We start from the raw sequence: 12,638 nt of genomic DNA, 5'->3' as shown, positions 1-12,638 counted from the left end.
AATCTCTACTAGTTGCTGACGAGTATCAGCCGAAAATATTCGGCTATATTTCGGTGTGAATAGTGAATATATTATTCAAATCTAAGATTGATGAACAATAATGTTATTATTGGGGAACGACACCAACATCGGGACATTCTCAAAGGTCATATCCTATCGCCGGAAATATCTTCTGTAACTGTGAATTGATGTTTCACCTCGGTGATGGTGAGACAGAGCCAGACCTATATATATTACTTATTACTGATAAGTGTGAACTGCCAGTTTAGTACTCCCGGGCATCATTTCCGAACCACGTACGAACTACGGCAGTGTTTGTCAACGTTTGGCTATTTTAGGAGTATCGAATTTGTACACAATAGCTTGTTTTACAGATTACATTCAGGTTTGCAATTCCGAATTCCTTTATTTATTCGCAGAGACAAATTTTAGTTTGAAAAGTCGGGCTCGAAAAACAGTGGATGTCAAATGATCGGAAGAAAGTTGCACTTTCTGAATTATGCCAATTATGAAATGAAGATTAGTTCGTGTAGTTATGTTCGCTGACTCGCTTGAATTGAGAACCACACTTGAGTTGAGAACCATCATCAATACAATTTATCGGCCTGTTCGCGTGTAATTATTGAGGCGTATCCATTTTGGGACAGAAACGTCGAGCTCATCGCAGCAAACCTACTTTACTGACAAGTGCCACTCGAATATGTTGAGTGGCACATAAGTGTTATGTTTCATAATATTTTTATCAGATATCGTTATGAATTTCGATTTGAGAGAACTCTGGGTTAGCTGGTCTGATCACACCATGCATTAAAAATTACAACTGTATAAAATTTCGGTTGTGGTCGGGACATCGTAATTTAACTTGGCAGTCGAAAACAAATTGCGGCAATACTTCTGATGAGCGATTGGACCCGTGACAGCATCAACGAATATGTATTTTGTTTTGGTAGAATATAAGGCATATATCTTGTACATCTAATAAGATCATCTGAACAAGATTCATCAGAACGTGTACTGTTGTGACAGGTTTTCCGTCAAACAGCGTTATTGCTGAGAGTATGCTGACAAATGTAAGGAAATTTATTATTCATCTCATCTCCACGCAGAGACTGAAGGTTTGGGCCACTGCCTTGTAAAGATTGTTTGCTGCTCTCCGTGGCTCAGACTATCAGGATTCGGTATACGCAAAACAGCAGTCTTGAGTTATACGGTACCATATCCATCCATGACTGATAGGTAAATTGTTTCACTCAAGTTCTACATAGCTTCGACACCACTGTAAAGCAAATAGTAAACACTACTTTCCAGTGTACTGTTGATCATGTATTGCTACCATTTGCAGTCCCTGCATAGTTGAAAACAAGAAAATATCCACCCGTCCCAATCTAGATTGAAATTATAGCTACGTTTTGTTCCAAATCAGATTAGAATTATTTGAATTCTCGAAAACTGGGCATTTAATTCCGAATTAGAAATACGAGAAAAAATTGAGCACAGTTCATATCAAATCAAGAGTTGATTCTCATAAGCAAGAGAATGGTAAATGTCTGTACACAGAGCTTGGCTCATTCTGCATTATATACAGTTCTGTAGCATTTTCCGGAAAACCAGTAAAGGCAGTAATTAGATTAGAATTAAAATTAGAGCATACAAACATTTCGCAAATTAAATTAACAGTATTTTACTATAACTAGCCTAAAGAGACTATAATTATCTGGTTGCCCAAGTCTGCTGTCAACCATGAAAAAATCTAGACGACCGGTCCAAGCTAAGGAATCAAAGATGCCAAATCCGTTTGTCATAGTGGGTGCATTAGCTTGCTGCGTCGGATTAGGGATTACATATTGGAACAAGACAGACGTCATAACCTCTGATTTTGTTGAAAGAATTACAAGAAACATATCATGCTCACACGATTATAAGACACTACCATACTTTGAGTCCTGTTCTCCTAGAAAATTCTGCGGACGAATTGTCAGCGACAACATTGTCACCATGGAGGAAGTGAGCAAGCTACTGGATATTGCAAAGCGTGGATTTTTGCACGGTGGGTCAAATGGTGGCGCATCAATTTTGGACTTACATTCTGGAGCATTGTCAAAAGGAGATAAATTTGTTAATATATACGCATACCTAGATGAAAATAGTCTTCGAAAAACCTTCAATCCAAAAGACTTAAAATTCTATTCTTCCGTACGACAAAAAGTGCACGATGCTATCCAAGAACAGTTTGGGATTAACGGCAAAAAACTGTATTTGACACATCCTACATTTTTTTCACGTATAACAAACACATCCGCAAAAACTCAGCACGATGAATACTGGCATCAACATATTGACAAAATTCAATATGCATCATTCGACTATACCTCACTACTATACCTCTCAGACTATGGAACGGATTTTACGGGCGGAAGATTTGTATTTGATAACCCAAAAAGTTACGTAGAACCAAAAAAAGGTAGACTGTCGTTCTTTACTTCGGGATCTGAGAATCCTCATAGAGTAGAGAAAGTAGTCTCAGGTACAAGATACGCAGTTACAGTCTCGTTCACGTGCGACCCAAGTAAAGCCATCAAAGATCCAACGTTGGAACGTCGTCAGCCGTAGAATTCTTGATGCAAATGTGTGAGCTTGATGCAGCTGTTGTAAAGTCCCAAGTCTGGAAGAAGTTTTGAAATTTTCAAGAACTTTCGCCACTTGGTAATGCATGGAAACTGACCGATTTCGGGATCCGATGACAACTCGCGATAAAGGACAGCGTGGACGTTGTTGGATTCGTCGACCCGGCCGACTACTTCTACAAGGCCATTCAGAGTCTCCGTGCCATTTAACTGTCGAAATATTATGATTATGGCTTGGCAAAATTGAGGATAGGAGAAATTAGATGCTATCTCGAGTATTAGGCTTCGAGTCGAGTATTATTATGAATTTTATGTCATGACAGCATGAAAGATGTGTAAAGTTTCAATATGAAGGCCTACCTTTTACACAAGAGAATATAATGCTAATTCTACATTAGGGTGGAGTGAAAATGACTTTTTATTTTCAAATCGAAAAAAGGGGTTATTAAATCCCGACAAATGACCTAAAACTTCGATAAAAATTGGTTTTAGGGGACTGCCCCCATTTTCTAGCCGTCAACCCCCATTTCTGCGCGGGAGGGGGTAAAATTTCCAATCTCGACAACCACTGGTCGCAGAGTCATGATTATAGCTCAAAAGCTGCAGAAACATCATGCTTATATGAGTCCCAAGAACAAAGTTTTCTCTATTGTGAACACAAAACGAGTTACAGTCAAAAAAACACTAACATGTTGAAGCGGGTAAATGGCGGGAGTAACTATGTTACATGTTAGTGCGATTACACAAGAGCAGTCATTATGTAAAAGCTCACTGGTAAGGGCTGTTATTCCATCTATTTTTATAGCAGGCCTGTGGGCGATTCATCTGGTCCTTGAGGGCTACCTGGGGCCCGTGGGCACCGCATCGGTGACCGCTGAACAGCTAAATAAATAAATCTCATTATGTAAAAGCTCACTGGTAAGGGCTGTTATTCCATCTATTTTTATAGCAGGCCTGTGGGCGATTCATCTGGTCCTTGCGGGCTACCTGGGGCCCGTGGGCACCGCATCGGTGACCGATCGAGGTTACAAAGGTTCCACAGTGGAAAAACCTATCGAGACTGTGGTTTACGTTGATAAATCAACTCTTGGTGACCATGAGAGTCTAATTTCATTACTTGACTCGAATGATTATGAATTAATACTTGATTCAGATTTGAATACTCGAATCATTGTGTCCAGCCCTAATTAGAGCTGTGGACTCGTATCGTATTTGTGAGCAGATAACCAGAACATTCCCTAATATTAAAAAGATACGGCATCTAGCTTAAGGCGCATTTCCAAAAGATTATAGTATTTATTTGAACAGTTTAACACCCATTGCTATGCTTCGCCATGATATAAACTAGACAGGCTGTATCCGGACGTTTATAAACTATAAGATATATAATATATAATTATTCCCAGTCTAGAGTCGCATATTATAGTTCTGACTGACTCTCTGCTACCATGTTTTGATGCCATGTAAATTGTCGACATATTTTTACCTCTAATGGCCAATACTGATATTTCAAAGTATGATATCAATATGATCTGCGAACTGACGACTCCAATTATGATATTATTTCCTAAGCTTTCATTTTATAAATATCTTGTCAAAAATCTCACCGAAGATCCGAGCAGAACTTGGATTGTGGCACCACTGCCGTCGATAATTTCAATTCTGTCTGCATTTGGCTGAAAAAGGGAGTCGAACAGATTTGATCAAGAAGCATTTGGGGTTATCTTTTCTCATTGGTGCAGCAATGAAGAATTTGGGTGCAATGAAATAAAATATTCAAACCAGACCTTTGTGGATCCGGCATTTCCAAGAACAGTGACGTGTTTTCCCTGAAACTTCGGTAGCAGTTCTGCATTTACCCGTGGTCGCGGCTGTTCAAAAATCTCGTCCATATTTTCTTGAAGTATATCGGTAGTCCACGAACCTCAACTAGCAAAATCGGTTCCAGTAATGGGAATTAAGTGATGGAACAAAAGCTAGAATTGAATAGTAGCCTATTATTGATATTGACCACGAATATTTTCGGCTGGCACTCGTCAGGGGTAATCGTCAGCAACTAATAGAGAATTGAAAAGAACATTGTATACCAACAATCATATCACCATATATAACGTCACTGGCATGAAAATTCAAGTAATCGACGGTAACTAAATATTTGCATTATTTCAATATGAATATATTTACAAAAGCTGTAATGCAATTGCTATTGTTTCCATATCAAAAGCGCACAAGTACAACACACGCGCGTCCACGTCGTCCAAATATCATATGATCGACCGAAAAGATCATCGCTCTATCAAATATGCCGGACCTGCTGTGTGGAACAGTATCCCGCCGGCCATCCGACAGTCGACGAGCATGTCCACATTCGAGTCGAAATACAAGCAATTACTACTAAATAAATACAGTCCATCCTCAAGATTACCGGACCACGACTGACCTATCGATCTCGCTTCCCATGACATGCCACCCTATTTCTTGTCGCTTTCTTTTCCTATACTATATTCTTTACTTTCATTCAGTGTGCATGCCTTCTCTTTACATCGCCTAGGCCAAGGTGGGTGTCAGATTCCATAGACTACTCCTTGTCGCTTCGACATCTTCCTGTCTTTTCATTGTATCGCATTTTTTGTGGTGTATTGAACTGATAAAATTGCAAATAAACCAATGATGATGATATTCAGTAACGTTTCATAACTGCATTGTTAATTCAAGGCACACGTCACACTTTTGGCATATGGTTACTTATGCATTTATTGGCATAACCATACGTTGGCCTTAGAACCGGCTTGGGCTTCATGTCGAATTTCATTCAGGGTGAATATTTCAGGTTGTAGCATGGAAATTATCCGGTTTACGACGTAGTCTGTTTTGACTCTTCTTTTTTCAAAGAGGGTGAGACATCTTGCAGATAGAGATCACTGTTCATATCGTTTGCGTCACAGGAAAATTTGAAATCCAAATCTACCGTGTAATCTCCAGAATGGGATTGGTGGTAACGCCACGCGCAATTTTCCGTTTAATTACTTAATTATTCTACACATGAGATCCTTCTGTCACGCCCACGCGCAATGTATTGGTATTGGGACTATTGGCAAAAACAACCAACATTTCCAGCCTCTGAGTTCGGCAAACCGCGACAATTAACGAGTGTCACAGCACAGGTATTTATAGACACCGAACAGCTCCTGACACGACCTATCGACAATTTGTTGATCACATACCAGTAAACCCATCCACATTTCCAAGTGACGGCCAAATCTATAACTACGACCCTTCTCACCCTTGCCGAAACAATCATTCCATCGCAAAACAAAACACCGTTTCCCGCGTTACTCACATCACAGAGATGAGCGGATTTGAAATTTCTATGTCCTAATCCAATCCAAATCCGAACCTTCAAATTCAAATCCTAATCCATAACTTTTTCATATTCAAGTCCATGTCCAATCCTAATCCGATTCCAACTGGAAATTCAGAAAAAATACTAATTTATGCAATGGAGGGATTCGAAAATTTTCTTTCACAACAAACGATTCACTTGATTCAAGATAACTTAGTAACCATAAGTACATTAATAACTGATCTGAATAAAGTTTGTCCATCCTCAAGATTACCGGACCACGACTGACCTATCGATCTCGCTTCCCATGACATGTCGCCCTATTTCTTGTCGCATTCTTTTTCTATACTATCTTCTTTACTTTCATTCAGTGTACATGCCTCCTCTTTACATCGCCTAGGCCAAGGTGGGTGTCAGATTCCATAGACTACTCCTTGTCGCTTCGACATCTTCCTGTCTTTTCATTGTATCGCATTTTTGTGGTGTATTGAACTGATAAAATTGCTAATAAACCAATGATGATGATTGTCGCCATTCGCCACACGACATTTCAATCTCCGAGAAAATAGGTAAATCCAATCCAAATCCTAATCCGTTCCGAAAAAAATGTCTAATCCAAATCCGACAAAATTTCACAAATCCTGTTTTTTCAAAACCTAATCCTAATCCATGCTCATCTCTGCCACATTACTGCCCAAACGCCCAGTGGCGGATGTGTATTCGTTTGGCTTCTGACGCCGTGTGGCGGCTATGTCCGTGGTCATTATAGCAAAGCAGAATCACTGAGCTATATAAGCACAGGCAGAATACATTCATAATAATAATCAGCAGATTATATTTTCATCTGCCAAGACACACACAATGTGCAAGATATAATGCGATGTAATGGATGGGTCGGATGCCGATACGACCACTTGCGGTCTCTTTATCAAGCATCCTGGACTGGTGCCCGATGTCGCAGAGGACATTTTCAAAAACCTGAAAAAGGAGGACAAATCCTCCAAAAGAAGGACGTATGGTAGCCCTAGTTAACACAACATGATTTACTGTAAAAATTCTAGAATCGGAAGTTTTCTAATCCAGTATTCTAACTTTGTAATTTTGTAAAAAGTGTCCTCATTTCCGGATCCCAATGGTAACCCTACATTTGCAAAAGTAGTAAGAGAAGTCATCGTCGGCACTCAAGTAGGTATCAAGTACGGTTACCATACGTCCTCTATTAAGAGGATTTTTGGGGCCGAGCGAGAAAGATGACTTTTTTTTAAGTCAACCGACCACGAAGTGAGAAAAATTTACCATTTTTTCCAAAATGTGGTAACTCTATAATAAGGCCTAGTTTTGCCTAAAAAACTGAAAATTGTCCAATGTCCATTGTGGAACAGCACGTCGGTTATCCGACAGTCGTCGAGCATGTCCGCATTCAAGTTGAAATACAAGCAATTTCTTCTAAATGAATACTATAGCCAGCCTTCAGGATTACCGGACAACGACCTACCATCGACCTCGCCTTCCGCCACATGCCACCTCATGTTATCGCTTGAGTCTTATATTCTCTGCATTACTATTCATTCAGTGTGTATGCCTCTTCTTTACTTCGACTAGGCCAGGGTAGGTGACTGATCTTATGAAGACTACTCCAAGTTGTTTCGACACCTTCCTATCTTTTCATTGTAACGCAGATTTGTGGTGTTTTGAAACGATGAAAATATTAATAAAACTCATTGACTGAATTAGGCCCAGGTGGGTGAATGATTTCAAAGACTGCTACATGTCGCCCTATCTGTGCATTGCATGGCAATCTTGGAGTGTTTTAAACTGATGATATTATATGTAAACTGACACTATCGATACTGGCACCAGTGTTGGGATGACTCGAGTCATGACTTGACTCGAGTCAATTTTTCGTATGACTTTACTTGACGCGAGTCACTTTGCTAAAATGACTTGACTTGACTCGGCGTATCAGAAATGTAGATTGACTCGTGACTCGGAACAAAATTCACGAGTCAATTTCAAGTCATCAAGTAATCGGTGACGATAAAAATCACTGTATCTTGCATATGTTCGGATTGCTCGCGCAACGCTGCGGGTGTAACCCGTGAGAGCGACCAATCATTCAATGATCGTGCGTTTTACTGAGCCTCCGTTGTTCTCTCACAAATGTATTGATCGCAAACGAAGTGATCGAAGCTTACAGCCTACGTTGTCGTAAACTATAGTATAGTAGAGAGTAATTTAATAGCAAAATGTCTATTTCTGTTCTGTGTTCTTAACTTAACCAAACCTCTTGTTCCATTGAAATTGAATTCGAAAATAGTTTATATAGTCCTCCAACCATTGGCGCAGACTCGAATTGTATCATATCAATTTGTAAAAGGGTAAATGTATTGCATCTTATCAATTCGTTTCTCTATTCTCTATTTTGGCTGGTAATTACTTACGTAGTTTACTATTAGTTCTACTTATATGTGAGCGATACAGCGCCTTATTTCCGTGTATATTTAACTATATATTCGTTCACCGGTTCAAAATCAATGACCACTCGATCTGTATTTCAGGCAGCTAGCAAAATACAATGACGTAATCACGCCTGATACCTCGAAAAGGCAATTTGACTTGAATTGTGACTTGACTCGTGACTTGACTCGAGTCACCTCCAAACATCGACTGACTTGACTCGAGTCAAAATGTGCAATGACTCGAAATGACTCGTGACTCGAAGGTAGTGACTTGATCCCAACACTGACTGGCACAGATCTCTTTTCATTGAATCGCAATCTTGTGGTGTTTTGACTTGAATAAAATGAACCGATTATGATGTAATCGTGCGATCTCGTTGAAATGCATGACGCGGTGGACTGCTAATTGGCAACCTGTAATAAAATAATTTAACCAGTATCATCTGCAAACCTCACTCACTGAACCTTGCTACTAGTTCGATAAGAGGTGTATATTTTTAGGTCATTGGTTCATCTCCAAAAGCTCTGCAAACTAATCACCGAGGCGTGAAACAGGAAATCGGTCTGATTCGAGACAGTCGTCACGTACGCACCAAAGCGACTTTTATTTTTCGTTTTCCCTTTGGTTTTCGTATAAATACAGTGCTAAGCCGGATCGTTCCTGTAAGATAGTGCAGAAGGGGATGCAAAATTAACGAGCAAGGTCATCATGTGGAAAGCTGTGCTGTTATCGATGGTCTTATTCGCCATATCTGTATCATCAAGCCCATTGAAGCTTTTGATTGTGACAGTAGCCACTGAGAGGAATGACGGATTTGATAGATTCATGCGTTCCGCGGAATACTTCAATCACGAGATTTTAGTGCTGGGAATGGGAGAGAAATGGGTCGGAGGTAACTTGAAAGATTCCACTGGTGGTGGACAAAAAGTGAAGATATTGAGACGAGAATTGGAAAAATACCAAGATCAGGAAGACTTGATTATCATGTTCACGGACAGCTACGACGTAATCCTTTCTGGAGATTCTGCTGCGATACTGAATGAATTTTTAAGTATGAATGCAAGGTTGGTGTTTTCTGCCGAAAATACACTGTGGCCTGATAAGTCTCTGGATTCACAATATCCAAAAGTATCCGGTGGGAAAAACTACTTATGTTCTGGTGGGTTAATTGGTTACTCGAAAGAGTTTTGGATGTCAATTACTCACCATGATATCTCAAATCAAGATGATGACCAATTGTACTATACTCACGTATTTCTAAATGAGACATCTCGGAAACAAATGAGTGCGACACTGGATTATACGAGTAAAATTTTTCATAACATTAATTTCGCGAAAGACGAAATTGAGTTGAAAGTGAAAGAAAGTCATACGGTGGTTAGAAATTTGAAATATAACACATTTCCATCAGTGTTACACGGTAACGGTCCATCAAAGATTTACCTCAATTATTTGGGCAATTATGTCCCTGATGGCTGGCATCCGGAATTGGATTGTAAAAACTGCGGAGTTGATGAAAAAATATACTCTTATGAGGACGAAGACGCAATTCCACATGTTTTGATTGCGATTTTTATGGTTGAAAAATCGCCGTTTATTGAGGAATTTCTTGAGCGTATCGGAAATCTGTCCTATCCCAAATCTCGGATTAGTTTGTTCATTCACGTGAAATCTTCTACACAAGAACGCAGTCTTGCCAAATTTTTATTGAAAAGACGTGGCATGTATAAAGCTGTGCACACAGTTCCTTATTATGATCATGTTGATGATTGGGACGTCAGAAATAATGCAGTAGATCAATGCCTTCTGATCAAGTGCGATTATCTCTTCAGCATTGATTCGATCGTTCAGTTAACAAACTCTATGACTTTGAAATATCTTCTACGCAAAAATCGTAAATTTATAGCGCCACTCGTGAAACGCGATGGAAAATTATGGTCAAACTTTTGGGGTGCTCTGAATGCTGATGGCTTTTATGCACGATCCGAAGATTACCTTGATATTGTTAATGACGTGAAGATCGGAGTTTGGAATGTGCCATTTGTAAGCTCAGTGTACCTTGCAAAAGGTAGTATGCTAAAGAGTATCACAGCAAAGACACCACAAATTCATGTGTACGAAAATTTTGATCCAGATATGGCGCTATGTAGCAATCTACGTGACCTTAATGTGTTCATGTATGTCTCGAACGAAGATACTTTCGGCCGACTAGTTGAAGTTCATGAAAGTGAATCGACAACGCCAAAACTATACCCGGACATGTGGGAAATTGAACGAAATAAGGCAGATTGGGAGGAAAAATATATTTCTCCGGGATTTTGGACAGCCGTTGATCCTGACACCGTAGTCGATCAACCTTGTCCTGATGTGTACAGTTTTCCACTGATGACCGATAAATTCGCAGACCAATTGGTGGAAACCGCAGAAGACAAAAATATGTGGTCCAATGGGCAAAACACAGATCCTAGAATCGCGGGCGGATATGAAAACGTACCCACCATCGACATCCACATGAATCAAATCGAATACGAGAAAGAATGGCTGCACCTTCTCAAACATTACATTACACAAATCATAGAAAAAGTCTTCCCCGGATATTACAGTAAAGCAAAGTCATCGATGATGTTCATAGTCCGTTACAAACCAAACGAACAACCCTTTCTACGACCTCACCATGACTCATCCACTTGGACTATGAATGTAGCTCTCAATTCACAGAAGGTTGATTATGAAGGTGGTGGATGCAGGTTCCTTCGTTACAACTGTTCGGTGACAAACCTGCCTAAAGGCTGGGCCGTTGTACACCCTGGACGACTCACTCACTACCACGAAGGCCTATACACAACTAACGGAACCCGCTACATATTCGTATCATTTGTAGACCCTTGAATACTGCACGCCATCTTAGACTCCTAGAACAGTGGTTCTCAACCTTTTTGACCTCACTGACCGGTGCTGCGGATGAGGGAACCTTCGGAAATTAAAATTACCGTAAAATGTAATGCTCTCTCCGCCCTGATTATTCGTAATTTAATGCTCGTGACGTCATATTTTGTGATACGATTGTTGATATACAATGTTCTCTTCTTCAATTATCTACTAATTGCTAAATTCCCTGACGAGTGTCAGTCGAAAATATTTGGGTTCATTTCAATATGATTATGCTATTCAAAATGAAATTATAAAGAATGTATGTAACTCAGAATAGGAGACTTCTTTTAATGCCATGTTGTTAGACATTGTTTAGGGTTACCATGCGTCCTCTTTCAAGGAGATATGTCCTCTTTTTTGAAAGTGTCGTCGGAGGACGCCTAAACCAACGGGCCTTTCAGGACTCGAGTCAGAAAAATGACACTTTTTTTTCTTTTTTTAGTCAACCAACGGAAAATCTCAGAGATCACTGGTAATTCGGGATTAGAGCCAGAAAGATGATTTTTTTTAGTCAACCGACCACGAAGTCGAGCGAAATTTACCTTTTTTTCAGCATTTTACTCCAGTATTCTCCAAGTCTGAATATTTTGAAAAAGTGTCCTCTTTTCAGATTCCCAAAATATGGTAATCCTAACATTGTTATACTTGACTCTGATGAAGTTTCTGCAAGGCAAAGTGTTAAAAACCGCTTGATTTGGATTATTCAGTTTCTTTTGAAGGAATTGCGACTTTGTTGTTTGCTAGATTCTATTACACTGCCAAATGCAAATTTGTTCAAACAGTCTTCATATAACTGGTCTTGAACGACTTGCAGGCTACTTGCAAGCAGTAGTAATGAGTAGCAAATTTTCAAGTAAATTGAATCAGTTCTGTAACTAACAGCCAAGCGTACAACTATTTGCATTTTTGAATTGAAATAAAATATTCTATTGTATTTGGTGGACCGGCGGTTGAGAACCACTGTCCTAGATCACTTTTATACATTTTATAACGACTCAGCATGCATTTACTTACCCGATTTTCATTATCAGACTCTGGTGACGAAAGCAAAATCAACCCTTTTTCATGTTTATAAAACATGCAGTATTTCCGTGTTTAGTTTGATGTGCCTTGCGCGCTTTGTAGAACCTAGGTACCAAACCGTGTTGCATCTTAATCATGTCCACTGAACATATTTTATTAAATATAGCAAGACGCAAACCTTCGTTGTATACTCGATTCTGTCTCAATCAATCAAGATATCAGCTGCCAAGGAACAGATAAGCGGATATGATAATGAA

The 12,638-nt window shown here is 39.6% G+C and overlaps 5 protein-coding genes across 7 annotated transcripts in view; 2 read left to right on the top strand and 3 right to left on the bottom strand.

The window, feature by feature from the left end:
- LOC145453438 (histone H2A.V) overlaps positions 1-12,638 on the bottom strand; it is a 215,225-nt gene that overhangs the window by 163,505 nt on the left and 39,082 nt on the right. The gene's annotated exons all lie outside the window — the stretch shown is intronic.
- The window catches only part of LOC145453428 (cleavage and polyadenylation specificity factor subunit 5-like), a 181,578-nt gene that overhangs the window by 130,196 nt on the left and 38,744 nt on the right, over positions 1-12,638 (bottom strand). The gene's annotated exons all lie outside the window — the stretch shown is intronic.
- On the top strand, positions 1,657-5,303 carry LOC145453433 (2-oxoglutarate and iron-dependent oxygenase domain-containing protein 3-like). Its single transcript, XM_080331421.1, has one exon. It carries the CDS (start codon positions 1,741-1,743, stop codon positions 2,608-2,610), a length of 870 nt encoding a protein of 289 aa, XP_080187547.1. The 5' UTR covers positions 1,657-1,740; the 3' UTR covers positions 2,611-5,303.
- Positions 2,403-4,547, bottom strand: LOC145453440 (replication protein A 14 kDa subunit-like). The gene is made up of 4 exons (XM_080331428.1): positions 4,412-4,547; positions 4,232-4,300; positions 2,723-2,834; positions 2,403-2,662 (listed from the first exon to the last, which is right to left on the bottom strand). The coding sequence occupies exons 1-4, from the start codon at positions 4,514-4,516 to the stop codon at positions 2,601-2,603; spliced, it is 348 nt and encodes a 115-aa protein (XP_080187554.1). The 5' UTR covers positions 4,517-4,547; the 3' UTR covers positions 2,403-2,600.
- LOC145453426 (multifunctional procollagen lysine hydroxylase and glycosyltransferase LH3-like) lies at positions 8,974-12,563 on the top strand. Its single transcript, XM_080331409.1, has one exon. The coding sequence runs from the start codon at positions 9,136-9,138 to the stop codon at positions 11,314-11,316; it is 2,181 nt and encodes a 726-aa protein (XP_080187535.1). The 5' UTR covers positions 8,974-9,135; the 3' UTR covers positions 11,317-12,563.

Source organism: Botryllus schlosseri, chromosome 13 (genome assembly GCF_051294905.1).
Source record: "Botryllus schlosseri isolate E-star chromosome 13, Bs_hap1, whole genome shotgun sequence".
In the NCBI taxonomy this organism is placed as follows: Eukaryota; Metazoa; Chordata; class Ascidiacea; order Stolidobranchia; family Styelidae; genus Botryllus; species Botryllus schlosseri.
The sequence above is the reverse complement of the archived record's forward strand: the minus strand, read 5'-3'. Positions and strand labels throughout refer to the sequence as shown.